The sequence below is a fragment of the Megalops cyprinoides genome, chromosome 5 (assembly GCF_013368585.1).
Source record: "Megalops cyprinoides isolate fMegCyp1 chromosome 5, fMegCyp1.pri, whole genome shotgun sequence".
NCBI lineage: Eukaryota > Metazoa > Chordata > Actinopteri > Elopiformes > Megalopidae > Megalops > Megalops cyprinoides.
In genome coordinates this window covers 4,842,501-4,860,591 of record NC_050587.1, presented here as the reverse complement: position 1 = coordinate 4,860,591, position 18,091 = coordinate 4,842,501, and the positions used below count along the sequence as shown (strand labels likewise).

The 18,091-nt window shown below is 47.8% G+C and overlaps 1 protein-coding gene across 1 annotated transcript in view; it reads left to right on the top strand.

Moving 5' to 3' along the window:
* LOC118777596 (drebrin-like protein) overlaps positions 1–18,091 on the top strand; it is a 37,010-nt gene that overhangs the window by 7,880 nt on the left and 11,039 nt on the right. Inside the window, exons 2-4 of the mRNA XM_036528693.1 lie at positions 12,186–12,241; positions 12,673–12,785; positions 13,699–13,773. Coding sequence (XP_036384586.1) covers positions 12,186–12,241; positions 12,673–12,785; positions 13,699–13,773 — 244 coding nt within the window. The remainder of the gene's footprint in view (positions 1–12,185; positions 12,242–12,672; positions 12,786–13,698; positions 13,774–18,091) is intronic.

Genomic DNA, 18,091 nt, shown 5'->3' with positions numbered 1-18,091 from the left:
GCTCCAAATAGACACACATGTTAAAGGATCATTTTGAGGTTAACTATGATGATTTGGTCAGGGAGCTTACCCAGCATGCTAGCAACACTTGCAGTGGAAAGTATGACATCTTAGTTGGTCATGTCAGAAATCCAAGTTCTGCAAATAGCATGCAGAAATTCTTTGGGGATGTTAGGATTCCTGTTATGGAATAGCAGACAGGATGCAAATATTTGAGGAAATGCCATGTTCACTGCCTCCCTCAATGGCTGTAAGAGCTGTTTTTCCCTGTCTTTTTTAAGAGCGTCCACTGCATTGTCCTAGTCTTTGTTTCCTTGTTGTTGAGCTACAGGGGAAGGAGGTGGGGGGGTTGTAGATATACGGGTCTCAGTCTTTGGGTTTGGCCTGCTGGATGTCAGACACGCGGCCATTGTGAGACAGATTTACTGTTATTCCAGAGGTGCTGAGGCTCACTCATGGGTGGCTGGCTGCTTTCTCTCCTAGCTTTTTTAGTTGGGGCTCTAATTGCCTCTCCTTACAGACAGCAGCTGCCAGGAAGTGTGGGATTAGGAACAACATCCCCCACCTACTACTACTACCACTACACACTTACACATACACACACACACTCACACACAAGTACACACACACCATACACACTCACACACACTTACACACACTCACATATACACACACGCATGCACGCACACACACACACACACACATACACACACACACACGCACGCGTGCGCACACACACACACACACATACACACACACTCTCTCCACAGTGCACCTGAGTCCAACACAGTCAACACAGTCAGGCCTATAGCTCATTACCTGTATTTTTGTTACACAGTCTGATAGGAAGTGTGTAGGTGGTGGGGGTGCTGTGGCCGTCTAAATTAAAGTGCAAGCTGACACAGCAGTGGGCAGTTTCTAAGATGTTTATAAAAACATTCCTGGAGGGCCAGACTACCCCCACAGTGCGCTCCCCAAAGGACTCCCCTCACCCCTTCCTGCGTGTTTGTAAACACTGGCACCGGATATCCTCTCCATTGTCAGTGGGGTCAAGGTTACTGAATGGCAGTTGGGTCCTGACAAAGGAAGGCTGAAACCTCCACACATGGGTCTGTGCCCACAGAGCCCGTCTGTGGCACACGGCTCTCTTCTGTTCTATTCTGCGGTCTGTTCTCTCTGGACTTGTCACTTTACAAACAGCTATGGGTCACAGATCAGTCACTTCCAGCAGAATCAGACTGCCCAGCTAACCGGGCTCTGGGAAAAGCTGGCGCAAGCTGCCCACCCAGCCCTGTCTTCCAGACTGGGGGCAGGGGTGAGCCAGGCCTAGCCAAAACGGTCAGCAGAGCCCAGTGTGGCACAAGGCAGATGGTCAGAGAAAAATGCTGTTAAACTGCGGAGCGCCTCCCGGAGGAACGCTGTCCCCCTCGAGCTGCTGCGTGATGAAAGCCCTGACTGACTGTGCCCCCACCATCTCACTGACTCATGAATGGAGTGGGCCAGGACTACCACACTACCTCACACTACCTCCCTGCCAGCTATTAGCTGCCTTGTTTAAGCGCTTTGACTGTGGCCTGCCCCTCTAACACCAATCATTACATTACATATACAACTGATGTGTCTGTAATCACATTAGCATTAGCCCCATGGTATCATGTGCCCTGGAACAACAGTAACAAATCATGTGTATACACACAGTTGTACACACACACACACACACACACACACACACACACACAAACGCATGCCCAAACACCTTTTCGTGTGTATGGCCATTACAGGAGCAGTGTGTGTGTGTGTGTGTGTGTGTGTGTGTGTGTGTTGAAAGTCCTATAGACAGGAATAAGATGATCTGGAAAGACTGGTCCAGAGCACTGAACAGCACAAACCATCTCTGTTTCCAGTGCATGGCTGTACACATCAGTCAGATACGTGGTCTGGACCTGATATGCAGGGCTTCCTCTCCACCCACATGCTACTAGGTGGTGCTGTTAGCAGATATGGCAGATAAGAAGTGACTGATTTCTGACCCTTTGATTTTCCTCTGTCACTGTTCGGAAGTGACAGGAGCAGTGAGATACAACAAACTGTGTCAGATGAGTTATGCCTCCCTTTCATCGCCTCCTGTTTACAAAGGAAGAGATAGGAAGCCGGGACCATCTCTCTGTTCATATCACAGGATATGGGAGGGGGGCAATTATGAGGCTTTCATGCTGTTCTCTAATTTGGCCAGAATCCACCCCTTCCTCCTTTTAACTGCTGTATCCCCCTGTCTCTCAATAGCCATCCTATTGGCTAACTAAAGCGATCACAACGGCACTAAACAGGACACTAGAGTGCGAACGTGAGGTCATTACAGGTCCTGAGTCCTCATTAAAGTGGAGAGGGGGAGGGTGCGGGACATCTCCGTGGAAACAGAGAGACGGCTGCGCTGAGTGGTCCCAGGTGTGTGTCTGTGGCGGAGCCTTCCTGCGGGGTTACCAGCCCGTGGAGCGAGGTGGGAGAAGTGGGCACACGCCAGCCCAGCCTGATCCCGGGCCCCGTCTCTGAGAGCGGGGACGGCGCGTGCCAGGTGTTCGGTTTCAGGATGGGGGCTGTGGGTGGAGGCCTCTTGCCAGGGGAAAGGATGCAGAATCGCAATGAGAACACGGTACGGGATGGGGATTCACAGGGCTTGTGTGAATAGCTATGCCTATGTCCTGCCGTTTTCATATAAAACTGACTTATTCCCTAATTCCCTGTTATAACCCCACCTTCATAGCTCTTACCTGTTATAACCCCACCTTCATGGCTCTATGAGTTTGCTCATGTGCTGAAGGGTTTTATAACCATGCTGTTAAGTGTGTTCTTCTTTTTTCTTATGTACTGCTGAATACATACAAGATCTTTTCCCCACAAACGTAGATCACTCTTTGTCAGACAGGCACAGCCGGGATGGGGAAGGTTATTGCAGTCATGCTGTAGAGTGCAGCGGAGATGTTACTTTAAATAGGAAACAGCTTAGAGGATCAGACATACCAGTAATTTAAACATACTCACATCCTGGCTTTAGGGGGCTGTCTTTATCAGTGCTGTACCCATATATCTCTTATATGGTCATACATCTCCAGCCTGAAGCAGTGAAGGCTTCTCGTGAAACTTCTGCCTCCCCAGCAAGTGGCCAGGAACTGCTCACCACTGTAATCCGCTGCAGAGGTAATGTGTAACATATCACAGAGACATCAAAGGGAAACCATACCGTGACTCCTACATTATGTTTACATAAACCAGCCTCCACATAGGAAGCCATGTTGGAGCCCCAGCAGAAGCAGTACTTAGCCCTCATCTTTGGTGCATCTGTGGTATACACCTAACGAAGGCTTTACATTGCAATGGGGGTGGGGGCAAAGTTATGTGTGTGTGTGTGTGTGCTATATGCGTATATATCACAAATATGTATATAGTATGTACATATACAGTATGTACATTATATGTTGGTTTTTCCTTATCTGTTGAACTCAGTCAGTCAGCATGAATCATTCTTCTGTGGTCTGCATTAGGCCTTCATTTCATGCTTGAAATGTTGTTGGATTTGCCTTTCTTTCTCTCTCTCAGTCTCTTTGTTTCTTCCCTGTCTCTTTCATATGGTTTCTTGTTGGCGAGCCTGTAACATCACCCTCCTCCGCCCTCCTCCGGGGTCCTTGGGAGTGTAATCCATTTATTTGTTTGTTTTGTCTGGAATGTTTTAGAGTTATTTGGCAGTCTTTGCTGAGAGCCGAGACTTCTATCCCTCCCCTCAACATACCGTCCTCTCCTCTCCTTCACTCTCTCTCCCAGCCTGATTCCTCTCCCTCTCTCTCTCCTCACCCGTTATATCCATCACCCTTCTTGTTTGCTAATATTCCTCCTTTCACTCTGCACATCCCCTCCTCTGTTCTCCCTCTTTCTTTCCTCTCACCTCCTTTGTCTCTACTGCTCTCCCATCTCTTCACCTCCTTTTCCTTTTCTCCACTCCCTTTTTTCTCTCTCCTCCTCTGCTGGTTCTCTCCTCTCCCCTCTTTCTGCTCTCATACCCCGACTGAGCTCCCCTATCCCTCCATCTCAACCCCTCCCTTCAGGAAGCCCAGGACAGGGTAATTCCTCTCCCCTTCCACAAATAGCTGGCAATCTATTGTAATGACTGCCCAGGGGAGCTGTCCCCTGCTCTGGAGCTGTACAAAGCTGCCTGCTTTCCAGTGCTCACACTCACATAGGCACTAGGTCAATCTCTTTTGGTACTACATGACCAGGTACTTGGCAGAGAATGAAAGTGATGAAAGTGACGAACACGGAGGCCAGTCCTACTGCGTTCAGTGGATCACTTGCAGACTAGCAATCTGAGGTTTGCTCATCCACTCAATTTGTTGAGGTTCTTGGCTGTTGTGTTTTCTGTCTAGCAGACAGTCAGTGTGCTGGGCTGCAGTGTATGGGGCTGGGGTTAGTGCACCAGGGGTGATTGTGGAAGGGCAATCATCTTTGGTAGGGTGATCAGACAGCCTTCACTCCACCACTGTGCCAGGCTTCCTGGGACAAGGCAGTGGAAGAGATGCAGGTTAAACTTCCCTCATTGTGTCCAGGGACAGTGGAGGTAGCTCTCTGGGGTGTGTCCGGAGGTCTGGTCTCTACTGGTCGTCTGCTCCACTGGCCATCACACAGCCACCTCTCCATCAGCCGGTAGAGGACATTGAGGGAGCACAGGTATGTACCTGGCTGCCTGAGCGCGGCCTGTGCTGGACCAGGTTCTGTGTGAGGTGCAGTGAGGGATGATGGTGATCACGGCAGTGTGGAACTTGAGGCAGATGCATGTGTTTCGGGACCCAGGCTGTCCCCACAGAGGAGGCTCCTCAACCGCACACCCTCTTCCCCCTCTCCCTTCCCCAGTGATCCGCCATCATTATCCCACGTGCTGCTGTGCGTAACTATCTGGGCTCTGTGCCCACAGTCTGCAGAGGACCTGGCTGTGCGGTGCACCTTAGGAAAGACCTGGAGCTGTGCCAGGCCTCCCACCCTGCCCCCCAGTCTCCACTTGGCCCCCGAACACTCTCCTTAGACTAAACATCTAGATCCTACATTAACTGTGGCAATGCAGCTCAGATATGAATTAGCTGCATTTCAGTCCATATACGCTTGCAGCCACATCTGTCTGCTCGCACATGTAACATTAACGGCACATCCATGTGACAAACATACAGATGCATTCCATAGCATCATTATTCTAATGATCGAAGTACTAGTTTAAATTTGCAATTATTCAGTGCCAAAGCTGATGGAGCAATACTTGCAAACACCTGCTAAAATGAAATGCGGTCAGTGCAATCGAAACTCCTGATCTGTGCAGAAAATGTAAGCTGGCCACTGACCCAATGACCTGTAGTGCGCAGTGCTGGCCATGTGACCTTAAAGCAACTCCACGCCTGATTGGTCTTTACACGTTCTCAAAAATCTCACAAACAGAGCAGAACTGTGTCCCTCACTGCCTCCACAGGTGGCTCTTAGAGCAGGTGTTGAGGTTGGTTATACTTCTCATTTCTCATTACATTACATTACATTGCTTATAATGTTCAGATGTCGCCAATTTATACAGCTAGATATTTACTAAGGCAATTTAAGTTAAGGTTTTCAGACAAGGGTACCACAACAGGGGCCTACCCAGAAATTGAACTGGCAACCTCTGGGTGAGTAGCTCTGCTCCTGACTCTATCACAACAGGGAATATTGCTAGATCTAACAAAAGTCAGAATGAAAGTCAGATTCTACATGAAAAGGGCCATAGCTTGGTCTGATGAAAAATCAATCTCCATAAACCAGGCCGGAAAATGTTCCTTACGTATAAAGGCATTGTACAGCCTCGTCCATGTTGCCCTTGCTGGAGCCATTTTCCTGTGAAACGCTGGGTTCCTGGGATTTGACCCTTTCCTGTTGGCATTCTCAGTCATCAGGCTGTTAGCAGCATTTATGTGAAAAGCCTGTCACTCTGAGCCCCAGTCCAGACGTGTTGACAGCAGGCAGCGCGGCTGTTGGCGGGTCGGTGTGCAGAAAGAGCTCCTGTGGAAAAGCATGTTTCTTTGGGACTGAGGGTGCCGCTGCCTGACCATGTTTGGGGAGTGTGTGAGTGGCAGAGGAAGTGAGAGCAGAGCGGTGTAATGTCTGCCCCGCCAGACGCCTATAAATAGCGCCCCGGGCCCCAGGTCTGAGCAGAGCCAGAGGCCACAAATTTATGGCACCCCGAGAGTCTGAGTGGGAGATGGAGATGGAGTGGAGGGGGGGGGGGGGGCTGGAGGGCCGGGGGGATGGGAGGTAAGGAGGTGGACAAAATGTTGCAGCAAAACTAGACCAGAAGAGGGAAAAATCAATTATTAACATAAAACAGTAGCACATGGTCTTATAAATTGTATGTATTTGGCAAATCAAATTTTTTTTCCCATCTGGAATAAAATAAAGCATGTCATTAGTTGTGAGACAAAAGAAATATTGTATACCATTAAGGTTGTAATTGTTTTGTTTTGTTTTTGAAAGATGAAATGGATTGAGGTGCTTTGAATCGGCCCTGGCTATGTCACAAGTGTTTTGCCACTTTGAAAGGCCAATTCTAACATTAGTAGGGGTATTTGAATAGTAAAAGACCCTTGATGGCATTCTGTTAATTATTTATGAAACATTCAAGGCATTACCTCAAGTGTTGTAGTGCAGCTATGAAAATGTATAATTCCCCTCTAAGTGTGAAAGGTGACTTGTGTGTGTAGCTAATGTGACAAGGAGGCACTGTCTTTTGTGACCAAAGTCCACAGAAAGCACACTCCACAGGTGACCTTCTACTGAGAACTTATTTATCAACTAGGACGGTGCATGAATCTAGGGCAGCAAGAGTCTTTCAGTTTTCAGAATAGCATGGAAACATGGAAACAGTCTGAATAAACAAGATCCAAATATTCCTCTTTGAATCCTGCCCTCAGCTTATGTCATATTCATCGCTGAATAAAGAAAAGCTTGAGTTAGCTGGAAAGAACAAGTATCCCAGTTGGTCCAAAGTAAACGCCTGTCCGGCGAGCTTCTGTGTTGTTTTCTCTGGCTTGTTAACAGCGTATGTGTGTGTGGGTGGGTTTGTGTATGAATGGTCACAGTGTAGCTCTGTGACTGAATGTTCTCTAGCAGTGCAGGGGGGAGTAGTGTGTGGAGGTGTGGAGAATGCAGCTGGAGTCTGGGCTGTGTGGTGGATCAGGCAGCTTGATGCCATATTCTTAAATGTTTTGAGATTGACAATCCCTTGTCTTTCACAAGGGCAGCTATGTCATGTGTTTCACTCCGGACAGAGGGAGGGGGGAGGCTCCAGGGCTGGATTGCTCTGGTCTCAGTCTGTCCACAGATATGAAGAAACAGACAAACAACAGGAGCAACAGATGTGCTTTGAAAGCAAGATCGCTCATTGAGATTTACACTGAGAGGTCTGACCCAGCTGAGCTGGAGTGTGATTGGGTCTTGCAGAAGACAGAACTGCACAATGGGTTGGTATCTCAGAGATATTTTCTCTCTTCTCTCACATTGGCTCCCATGGGTCAGTAGTTAGGTAATGGCAGTTCTCACCTCACTCTTCTTAGGCTAATCAATCTACCAGTATCTCTCTCTCTCTTTCTCTCTCTTCCTCTCTCTCGCTGTCTCTCTCTCTCTTTCTTTTTCTCTCTGTTGGGCTCACTCATCTATTGAGGGTGTTTAAAGTTGTTCTTAGATGGTCTGGGGTTCTCATCACTGAGAGCATATGCGTTAAAGAGTAAAAGCAGGCTCATGCAGTGCCTATGTCTTCCTGGCACCGATCCATTCCAGCTGAGCGCTTTCACCTGGACCTGTCACCAACGGCCGTGCTTGAGCATGATTACTTTTAAATGTATACATTTAGATGAACTTCACCTGACAGGATTTCTTAAACACACTACCCCAAAAATATTTCATAGCCATAGTCAGGATGAATTTGCTGTCTTGGTGCCATTTGTACAATTAAGGAAACGATGGCTCCAAAATGAATCAAACTTGCTGTGAATTACAGATGTTAAGTCTCCTGAGCCAGACAGCTGAGGCTTTTTACATAGTGGTCTGAATTCCACTATGGTATGCACTAGAGTTTGAACAGTTCACCTCAAAGGCCCACAGCTTCTTTACTGTTGGTGTTTTGCTCCATGTAGAAAAGTCCCTTATCCCTCACTCAAGGGCCCAATCAGGCTATCATAGACTATGGGGGGTGACATCACAGCCAACCCTGATTCATCAGGCACTCTGAGATCCCTTAGTAATACCTCCTGTGCAGTTAGTGTTCTCGTTTGAGCATCATGGGTAATGAGGATGGGGAATGGCAGAGTGAAGCGGTCTATACACAGCCTGAGAGTGTCCCATATGGTAATGCCAGTCACCATGGTAATTGGCCTCATGGGCCTTATCTGAGTCTCCTCCTCACTGCTCCAATAAACTGTACTTCTGGAACCTCATATATACTTTGAAACAGTGCCGTTCCATGTATCAGTACACATTTTATGTTGTAAGAGGACCATTGGTTGAACTGTGGCTACAATGGGCAGTTGAACTGCCATCTCCCAAGTACTGCAGTAGTTATGGCATGGGCTACAATTATGTGAGATTAAAACAACATCCTGACCAGATTCCCCTGAGCTGATCACTGGGGCTTTCACAGATTATCCAACCCCCCCAAACCCCTGTCAAAGAATCAATCCATTAAAACAGGAGTCAGATTAGCTGGATGTGGCATTAACCCTTGATGCCAATGCCATGACCTTTGAACCTGCTCAGAATCCATCTTCAGTCAAAGACTGCCCCCATGGAATGCCGGTGGCCCCAGTCTGGCTGTGGGGAGAGAGAGCCCTCCCTTGTTTGGGGGATGATCTGAATTAGCCATGAGCAGGGGATAAGAGCTCCTCGGAGCTCACGCAAACTCCCAGAGCATCTCCACCAACAGAGGAGGGAGCAGCTAGGGAGGAAACGAGTAATTGTTGAAGATTTGTTGCCATGGAGATATTTAGTGTTCCTGGAAGAGATTGAGGGCAGGTGCATGCAACTCAACCAAAGTCATGCAACTCAACCAAAGTCCTGAACTCCCGCAACCTTTCAATTCACTGCTCCGGCAGCGAGCCCAAGGTAGAGATTACTCCACATCCAGGATCTGTTGACTTGAATCACGGGTTTATTTGTAGCAATGTGTCAAGAGGTTACAGGGATTCATCTGTGCTCCTGTGTGAGAGTAAGTGGCACGTTGTGCCTTATTTATAAGGGAGAGTGTGTGATGCTGTCCTGTTAGGGGTATATGGCTTGTGTGTGGAGCACCAATGATAATGTAGCAGTACTCTGAGAATTATATGCACTGTGTAGCACTGGCAAAGGAGGGGCGAGGGGCTACTGTGTAGTGCTGGCCAGGCTCCAGACATCAGCGTGCTTTAACTTGTTACTCATGTCTACACACATTGAGGACAGACAGGTCAACCTGGAAAGAGGCCGTGTGGACGAAGAGGTGGGCCAAACGTCCCCCCTCATCCGCTAGAGGAGTTAATGGGGTTTATTACAGCAGGCCCCCATTAGGGTGTAGTCATGCATTGCTGCGAAGGCAACCAGCAGGATGACAATTAGATTGCTGTGTGCTGTGGTGACGGCCGGAGAGCACAATGGCTACATTGTACCTTAATGGCACGCAGGTCTGGGACCACATTATTGGTTCTCTCCGTAAAGGAAAAATGTCAACCGATTGTACTGCAATAATACGCTAATCTGATAAAGTAATGGGTTAACTTCCTGCAGTAAGCCAGAGCAGTAGGTCAGCCATATGACCATATGAGAGCTCTTCAGAAGCTTGCTGCTGACATGAATGGTCTGACCTGTGCTGTGAGTTACATTTGTGAGTGTAGCTGCTCCAATAAAAAGGAGACAGTGTTTTTAGTTCTGAGGGTTAGATCACAGTACCCACATTTTACCCATATTTCTTTTCACTTTTAAAATTCATCCTTTTTTTTCTTTTCAGTTGGGATACGTTGGTTCACCCATGACTCGAGCCACTTATCTGAAAAGGTTAAGTGTTTTTCAGAGGTTGTTTAAGTAACACGTAAATACTTATATAAAGGCATTAAAGGCATATGAAGACATAAAAATATTTATGATATATATATATATAACTGGTTTCCTGAAAAGCATTTTTAACATCTTGTTAGGTTGCTTGCATTTGAATTCTTTGCCTTTAAAGGGGGGGCTTTTTCAAAACAGCCCGGGGCCTAGGGTGCAGTGACTTCAAACAGCGTTTGGAGTCTGTTGTCTGGCTGTGGGGTAATGACATTTGAAGTGGTCAGTAGGTTTGGTCAGGTGACCTCCGCCATTGTCTAATGATTAACCGTGTGGCTCAACAGCTCGGCCCCAGCCTCTGTCTCCCCCCCCGTGTTTGCTGCTGCTCTAGTAGCCAATTAGCAGTGCCAAGCTAGCGGTTAGAAGCTGTGCTAATTGCCAGAGGATGGTGACAGATTTACAGGCTGCAGGTGGCAGATCCTCGTCCCTCAGACGCGCTCTAACGGTTTAGTAGGCCTGTATGTTCTGCCAAGATCACTATGCTCTGCAACCATGGGGCAACTGTCTGTCCCATCCTGATGGCGTTGCTCCTCTCAGACACGATCCCTGTCTATACTGTTCCTCAGTGGTGGAATGAACTCGCCATGGAGGTCAGGACGGCAGAATCACTTCTCATCTTCTGATGCAGACTGAAGACCCACTTCTTCAGACTGCATCTCGTTTCCACCTCAGTCCCCACCCCCTAACAGCCGCTACTTGTATTACTTGCTGTTTATTTTACTGTAGTATCGTGATTTGTTTTGGCTTCTAGTCACTGATGTATGGTAGTATACTTGGCTTCCCTTGTCTAGTCAGGTTGCACAAGTTAACTTGGAGTAGGGCTTGAATGGTGTTATGCTCACACTCACTGGTCTGGAATTGTCGTTATCCTGGTCTGACACTGTTGCTCATTCAATTTGAATGGATACATTTCTGTTCTATCGTACTGGAAGTCATCTACAAAAAGAATGTAATGTAATGTTGCGATAGTTCCCACAGTAGTGCAGGACCAGGGCAGGGCCTGGCCCCCTTCATGACATCCTGGTAAGAGGACATCACCCATTGTAACCCCTAACAATCGCTGGCCAGGGCCTGACGAGTGACATCTCACAAACTGCTGCGGCAGATTTACGCGGCTGCCGGTGTCTGGTAGCGGGCGCACAGGGGTGTCAGGTGCATTGTGGGGGATTGTGTTTCAGCTGCAGCTTGCGTGTGAACGGTGTCGCGCGTCTTCAGGCCACCCGGGAGCCGTTGCGTTAGTCAACGTCCGTGCTCCTGCTGTGGCTGCAACGCACAGGTCCCAATGAAAGGCTCTCTCCCCCGCGTCCCTGGGAAACTGCGGTTGGTGTCGTCAGTCCCGGAGCAATAAGAGAATACTCATGTAGCCAGCTGAGACTTGACGCTGGCTCCTGTAAGCTGTTAGACAAGTTAATCAAAAAAAAGCCCCACAGTGCCAATATTTCATGTGCGAGGTAACACAATATGGACAAGGAGAGGCTCACCTTATTTTTGCACTTTAGTCCTTGAAATAGAGCACTCTTGAGGTAGGGCCTGTAACGCCGGATGTTTCTATGGGAAATATTGCTCCTATTCCACACCTTGCCTCAAGCATGGAATGCTGAATAAGGAAGCATTTCATTGAAGCCAATCTGTGGGAACCTTTGGCCCCCGTTTTGTCCTGTGGGTGTAGTTTGCATTTAAGGAACATATGACAAATGATTTATCTGTGTCTTGCTCCGTGGAGTCATGTTTGTACACCTTTATACCTGAATACACATCTGTATTCCAGAGGATGGAGTGAATATCATGTTTTTATTATGATGTATCTGGAAATACAAAGCATCCAGCAGTATTTTCAGTCACTGAAAGGTATCCTACAATCCAAATGGAATATGGACTCAGACCCCTTAAAAAGAGAGACCTTCCTTAGGAGCTTTGGGTCTTTTTGAGTGGCACTGTTTGTGAAACCACCCCTGGGTTCCAGTGCATTGGCTGCCCCAATTTTTCACTGATCCATTATGTCAGTGTTTCATGGAAAATGGAGCCTTCTGTCTGTGACGTATCTCTCTGTCTTCTCTCAGGGCCTTGTTCACATACGACGGGTTCAACAACAACCTCAAACTGTCAGACTCGGGAGGTAAGGTCACACAAGGTCATCCACAGCACCAAGTTTTGTAAGGTTTGATTAAGTGATATCACCATCTGTCTCAGGTTCTCAGCACTTCCATGTGGGGCCATTCAGAGATTACAGCTTAGTACTAACGCTTTGCAGCCCTGCATATTGCATGTAATGCCTGTATTTATGTTTATATTTTATCATTTAGCACTTACGTTAGCGTTTGTCATTTAGCAAGGTGATACATGTTGTCATGGTGTCCGCTCCCCACCTCTCCTCTGTGTCTGTTTCTCTTCCTCATTCTTTCTCTCTCTCTTGACCATGATCGGTTGTTTTGCCAGGATATAATCTGTTTTTAGGGTCCATTTTGTTTTGTGTTTTATAGTGTGTCTCCCAATGTTCCAGATGAGTGTGTTTGGTTCACTGTACCTGGACTCTCTCTCTCCCTGCAGCGGGTGGAGTGTCTGAGCTGGTGGGGAAGTTCCATCCTCAACGGCCGCTGTACGGGCTGTGCCGGGTGGGTGCGGACGGGCCGGGACAGTCCCGCATCGTCATGGTCATCTGGGTGAGTCTGGTGCTGCTGACGGGGCTCGCTGGATGCCTGTAGGGTATAGTGGCACTGCATGGAGCTTTTTCAGGGGCTCAGTGAATAGTGAAAGTCTGGGCAATTGATCAGTGGCAGGCACACTGGATTCATGGTTTTCTCAGTTGGGTTTATTGGACATGCATTAGGTAGAGGTAATGTTGAACTTGGAACGGCCTCTCATTATCTGGTGAAAGAGTCCTGGGTTGTTCTTTAATTGCCTCCAAAGAGTTTATCCACAAAGGGCTGTGAACTCCATGCAGCTGTATGATGTATCCGTGACACTCTCGCAGGAGAGAGTATGGCGGGAAGTTGCTCTTGGCTTCAGTTTCCTTGACAACCAGTCGGAATGTAGCCGCAGGGGGCTTCAGAGGTTGCATCTGTAGCCAGTCAGGCTGAGAGGGTGGGGTGGAGGGTAACGGGTCTGCACTGAAACACTTCCTCTGAGTGTTTGTTTGTCTCACTAACACACACACACATGCAAACACACACATGCACAAATACTCACACTTGTGAGATGCCTGAAATGCATACTTGGACAGAACCAAATGTTACCCAAATGTTAGTGCACCAAAGTAATTAATCAGATAAACCTTATGGAAAGGAACAGATCAAGGGATCCAGGGCATGCCAGTTCTGATGAAGCATGAGGTGCCACTGAGCAGGTTCCTGTCCCTGTCATTCAGGGACACACCCAGTTTTTAGCGGTGTCCTCTGTCCAGGTGTTAGAGAGACTCCCATGTCACACACAGGGGACAAAGTACCAGAAATCCTGTGAAATTAGCCAATCATATGGATGCTGCTGAGTGGCCAGCCAATCACACTGATGCTGTTGAGTGTGCCCCTGGTTTACATGCATCTCTCCTCACACATGCCTGACCTGCTTTGTCTACAGGTGGGTGAAGGGGTGGATGAATACCGCAGAGCGGAATGTGCCAGCCATGTCCCTGCAGTCAAGGCTTTCTTCAAGGTAAAACTGTCTGTCTGTCTCTCTGTCTGTCGATCGGTCCCTCTCTGGCTTTCTCCAGCCCCTCCCTTCCCAAAGTACACGTCTCTGTCTCAGTTTCCTCTTGCAGTGCAGTACAGTGAGTGCAGCTGTGCTGAAATACTTGCACGGTACAGTAAGCATGACCGTACCGTGACTCCAACATTTGGAAGCGTTCAGGACAGCTGTGTGAAAGCATGGAGGAAGGCTTCCTCCCTGAGCAGCACCCATTAACTCTGTACCAGCTCTTTCATTCCTCCCAGTGAAAAAGCGCTTCACCACAGTTTGATAGTAACATGAAACGATGAAGTGACATGGGTTGGCATGGAGAGTCCTCCTGAATGAATGAGCTGCACCTGTGCATGTCTGAGCAGGGCAGAGACAGAGCAGAGTTTACTGTTCCAGAATTCCAATGGTTATCAATGTCCTTTTCTAGGACGTCTTATGTAGCATGCATGCTATATTTTATCCTGATGCATGGTTTGACATTTTTACTGAGGTGAATCAGGTGAAGTATAGCTTCATTGTACAACACCAGCCCCACTGGGGAACAGAGGGTAAGGCCAGTTTCTTAAGCACATCACTCACTTCTGTCTGTGACTGATTCTGTGATGCTGTGAGGCATTTTCTTCTCCAGATGATGTCCTGAGTGATGTCATCACCCTGCGCCATTTTTAAGAACAAGTGCTTCTCTTGTTTATGAGTGGTGGTGGAGACTCCCTGCCCCCTTTCCTCTGTGTCTCTATTTTTTTTTGGGTTTCCTGTGCACGCTCCAGCCGCAAGCCCCTGCGCCCACTCAGCCCCCCTCACAGAGGTCTGTGCCAGGCAGTGACAGGGCGAGCTCGGCTGGCATTTCCTCCTCCATTGTGGCTGGTACCTCTGAGATCGCTGCTGATGACAAGAGCTTTAAAATGGGGGCATAGAAAGCCAGGGGCCTGAAACGGGTGGTCCCTGTTAGGGCTATAAGGAGAAAACGGCAGAGGGCGGGAAAGGAGACAGGGGAGAAGACAACCTGACTGTGGAGTGTGTGTGTGTGCGTGTGTACGTGTGTGTGTGTGTGCATGTATGTATGTGTGTGCACATTTATGTGTGAGTATTCCTGTCTGAGTGAGTATACAGGCCCAGTGTATAAGAATATCATGCTCACTGCAGTAGCATTGTGCTTTGGGTGAAAGAAGCGTACACTGGGATCTGGCCAAACTCAGTGTGGGCTGTTCAGATGGATTCTGAGCTTCAGCTGTCTGTCTGAAACTTAAGGTGCATCCGCTGTTCATTTTACATTTGTGTTGTAGTGAATGCTGCTTTTTTGGTTCATGCAGTACCCACCAAACACTATTATTCACAGCTCTCCAAATATAGACATCACCCCCTCAACCCCCACGACTGCTCTGGAATGTGTGCTGTTTTTTTCTGTCCTGACACAGAATGAAACATCAACCTTAAGATTCTATTACAGACCCAAGGCACATCTGTGTGTGTCCAGATCATCGCAGCTGCTCCCATTGCATGCTGGGTAATTTGCGTATCTCTAGTTAATTGGTCATGAGGATGATGGATGAAGCCAGATAAGATCAGTCATGAGAGATTTGTGTGGGAAGTGGGAACACATTACACTACTGTAGTGTGGGAGAATCGGGACCCTGGTCCTGCAGCATGCCAAGTATGTCACCCCTCTGTCCCAGATGGGAAACGTGCCCCAGTTTAATAGCTGAGGAAAACTACCAGAACCCATCATTAACACAACCAGACAAAACACAATGCATATTTAACAGAGTGGCCACATTACAGGCATTGGTGCCATATCAAATTACTTTACAAATTAGAGAGGCTCCCTGTAGTGTACTGTATGAGGTTGTAAGAGCTTGTATTTAACACATAGTTAAAACAATCTTCCCTTAAGGTTTAACAGAACCTGAACTTAAGTCCAAGAGGAATCAACTCTCACAGTATGCTCACAGAGCCCATAAATTTCCATATCTGCAAGATTGTTTAGGAAGCCATCACTTTTGGAATTATTAAAGGAAATATGTATGCCATTGCTGTTTTCTCTCTTTGTATATTTGTGAAGCAAGTGTTGTGATCTCTGTCCTACTGAGTGTATGAGAGGGTGGTGCATGTCTGTTCCCTGAGTGTATGAGAGGGTGGTGTATGTCTGTTCCTTCAGTGTATGAGAGGGTGGTGTATGTCTGTTCCCTGAGTGTGTAGGAGGGTGGTGTATATCTGTTTCCTGAGTGTGTGAGAGGATGGTGAATGTCTGTTCCCTCAGTGTCTGAGAGGGTGGTGTATGTCTGTCCCCTGAGAGTATGAGAGGGTGGTGTATACCTGTCCCCTGAGAGTATGAGAGGGTGGTGTATGTCTGTCCCCTGAGAGTATGAGAGGGTGGTGTATGTCTGTTGTCTCAGTATTCATTCAGTCACTGTGTGATCTCTCTCTGATCTAGTAGCAGCTGCATAGTTTTTTCAGGATTTTCATGGGCAGGGGAAGTAAACTGGAAGTGACATTGAGTAGATGAAAGAAAGAGAAGAGGATGAGTGAGTGAGGAGAAAGGAGAGATGCAATTAGAGAAAAGGAGGGATAGAAGGAAAGAAAAGAGGTAGAAAGAGAGAAGAGGGGGGTGGTGAGGATGGAGAGGGAATAAGTATCAGCATCCTAAATGATGCTTTGCAGTTGAAATCCTTAGAGCAGGTGTCCCTAGGCTGGGAGAGTGAGAGGGTAGGGGGTACTAAGAGTGGTCAGATTTACACAGGAAGGGATAGAGTCCAGTCAGTGTGGTGGTTGAAGATCAGGCTTCCCTGTGTTTCTGATGTAGAAGACAGAGGGCAGGGAGCAGTGTGGTGATAAGCCACAGGGGCTGGCTGTGAATACCACAGAAATCCCCAGTAAAGCCATGCTCTGAGGGAGCCCAGCCAACTCTCATAGTGACATCAGACCTGCAGATGCAGCGCACAGGCACACCACAGCTCCCTACTGCCACAGTACAGACATACTCTGGCCCCCTACATATGCAGTACAGACACACTCCAGCTCTGTACAAACACAGTACAGAGACACTCAAGTTCTGCACAAACACAGTACAGACACACCCCAGCTCTTTACAGACACAGTACAGATACACTCCAGCTCTCTACAGACACAGTATAGACACATTCTGGGCCTCTACAGACATAGTACAAAGTCCAGCTCTTGACTGCCACAGTATAGATGCACTACAGCTCTCTACAGACACAGCACAGGCACACTCCCGCCCTGTCCAGACTGGTCCTGTCCCCTCATCGTTTGAGCCCATCATTGTCCACTGTCACACACAGACACCGAGGTTTAAGAGTGAGAGCGGAGCAAATCACATTGCCAGCTCTGATTCAGTGTTCTGCCCTCCCCTCCCAGGCTGATCCGTGAACAGGGCAAGGAACCAGTGCTTGGGCTTGCCTTTGAAACCCGTCTCTATCCTCTGGTTAAGAGAACCAGCTATTTGCTCACCATTTATTTAAATATAAATATTCCCAAATAAAAAGAAGCTTTGCTCTACGAATCAAATCACAAGGTGTGCACAAGCACAAGCAGTGTAGGATGGCGGAAGAAGAAAAGATAGAGGTCTCTCCATGGAGTTACAGGTAAAACTAGGACTAAAGCAGTGTGATGAACAGAAATGTAGCCTTTTTCTGTCTCTCAAACCTGAGTGCCTTTTCACAGTAACCAAAGCCAAGAGGCCCATGGCATTCCAAGAGAAGCACAGCATTGTAGGGCTGCAGAGATCACTGGCAGTGGGGGGTGTAGCAGCCAGAGCCTGTTGTGAAAAGGCCATTAACCTGTCAAGGGGAGAATACTCATCTCTGTCACCTGGCACCTCGTCTTCTCACATTTTAATTAAAGAGAAGAAGTTTATTGGTTTGATGAGGTTGCACGCATTGCGCAAAAGAGACAGCGTATCAAAGCGCCCATGGCTAGCGGAGGGGAGCAGCCTCTGTCAACAGATAAATTACCCAAACAGCACTGTGACGCCTCCTAGAACCTGAACCTAGCATTGTTTAGTCTTGGGGCCAGCTTACACTGTCACTGGCGAAGAACCAAAAACTAGCCATACGCATCATTCTCATCTTTACCACCTCTGACTGTACTGAGCAGTGCAAACCAGTGCATGTAGCTGAGATACACTGATAAGCAAAAACATTATGACCACTCATAGGTGAACCGAATAACGTTGATCATCTCCAAACAAGGGCACATGTCAAGATCTGGGTAGATTAGATAGTAAGCGAACAATTAGTTCTCGTAGTCAACGTGTTGGATGCAGGACAAATGGGCA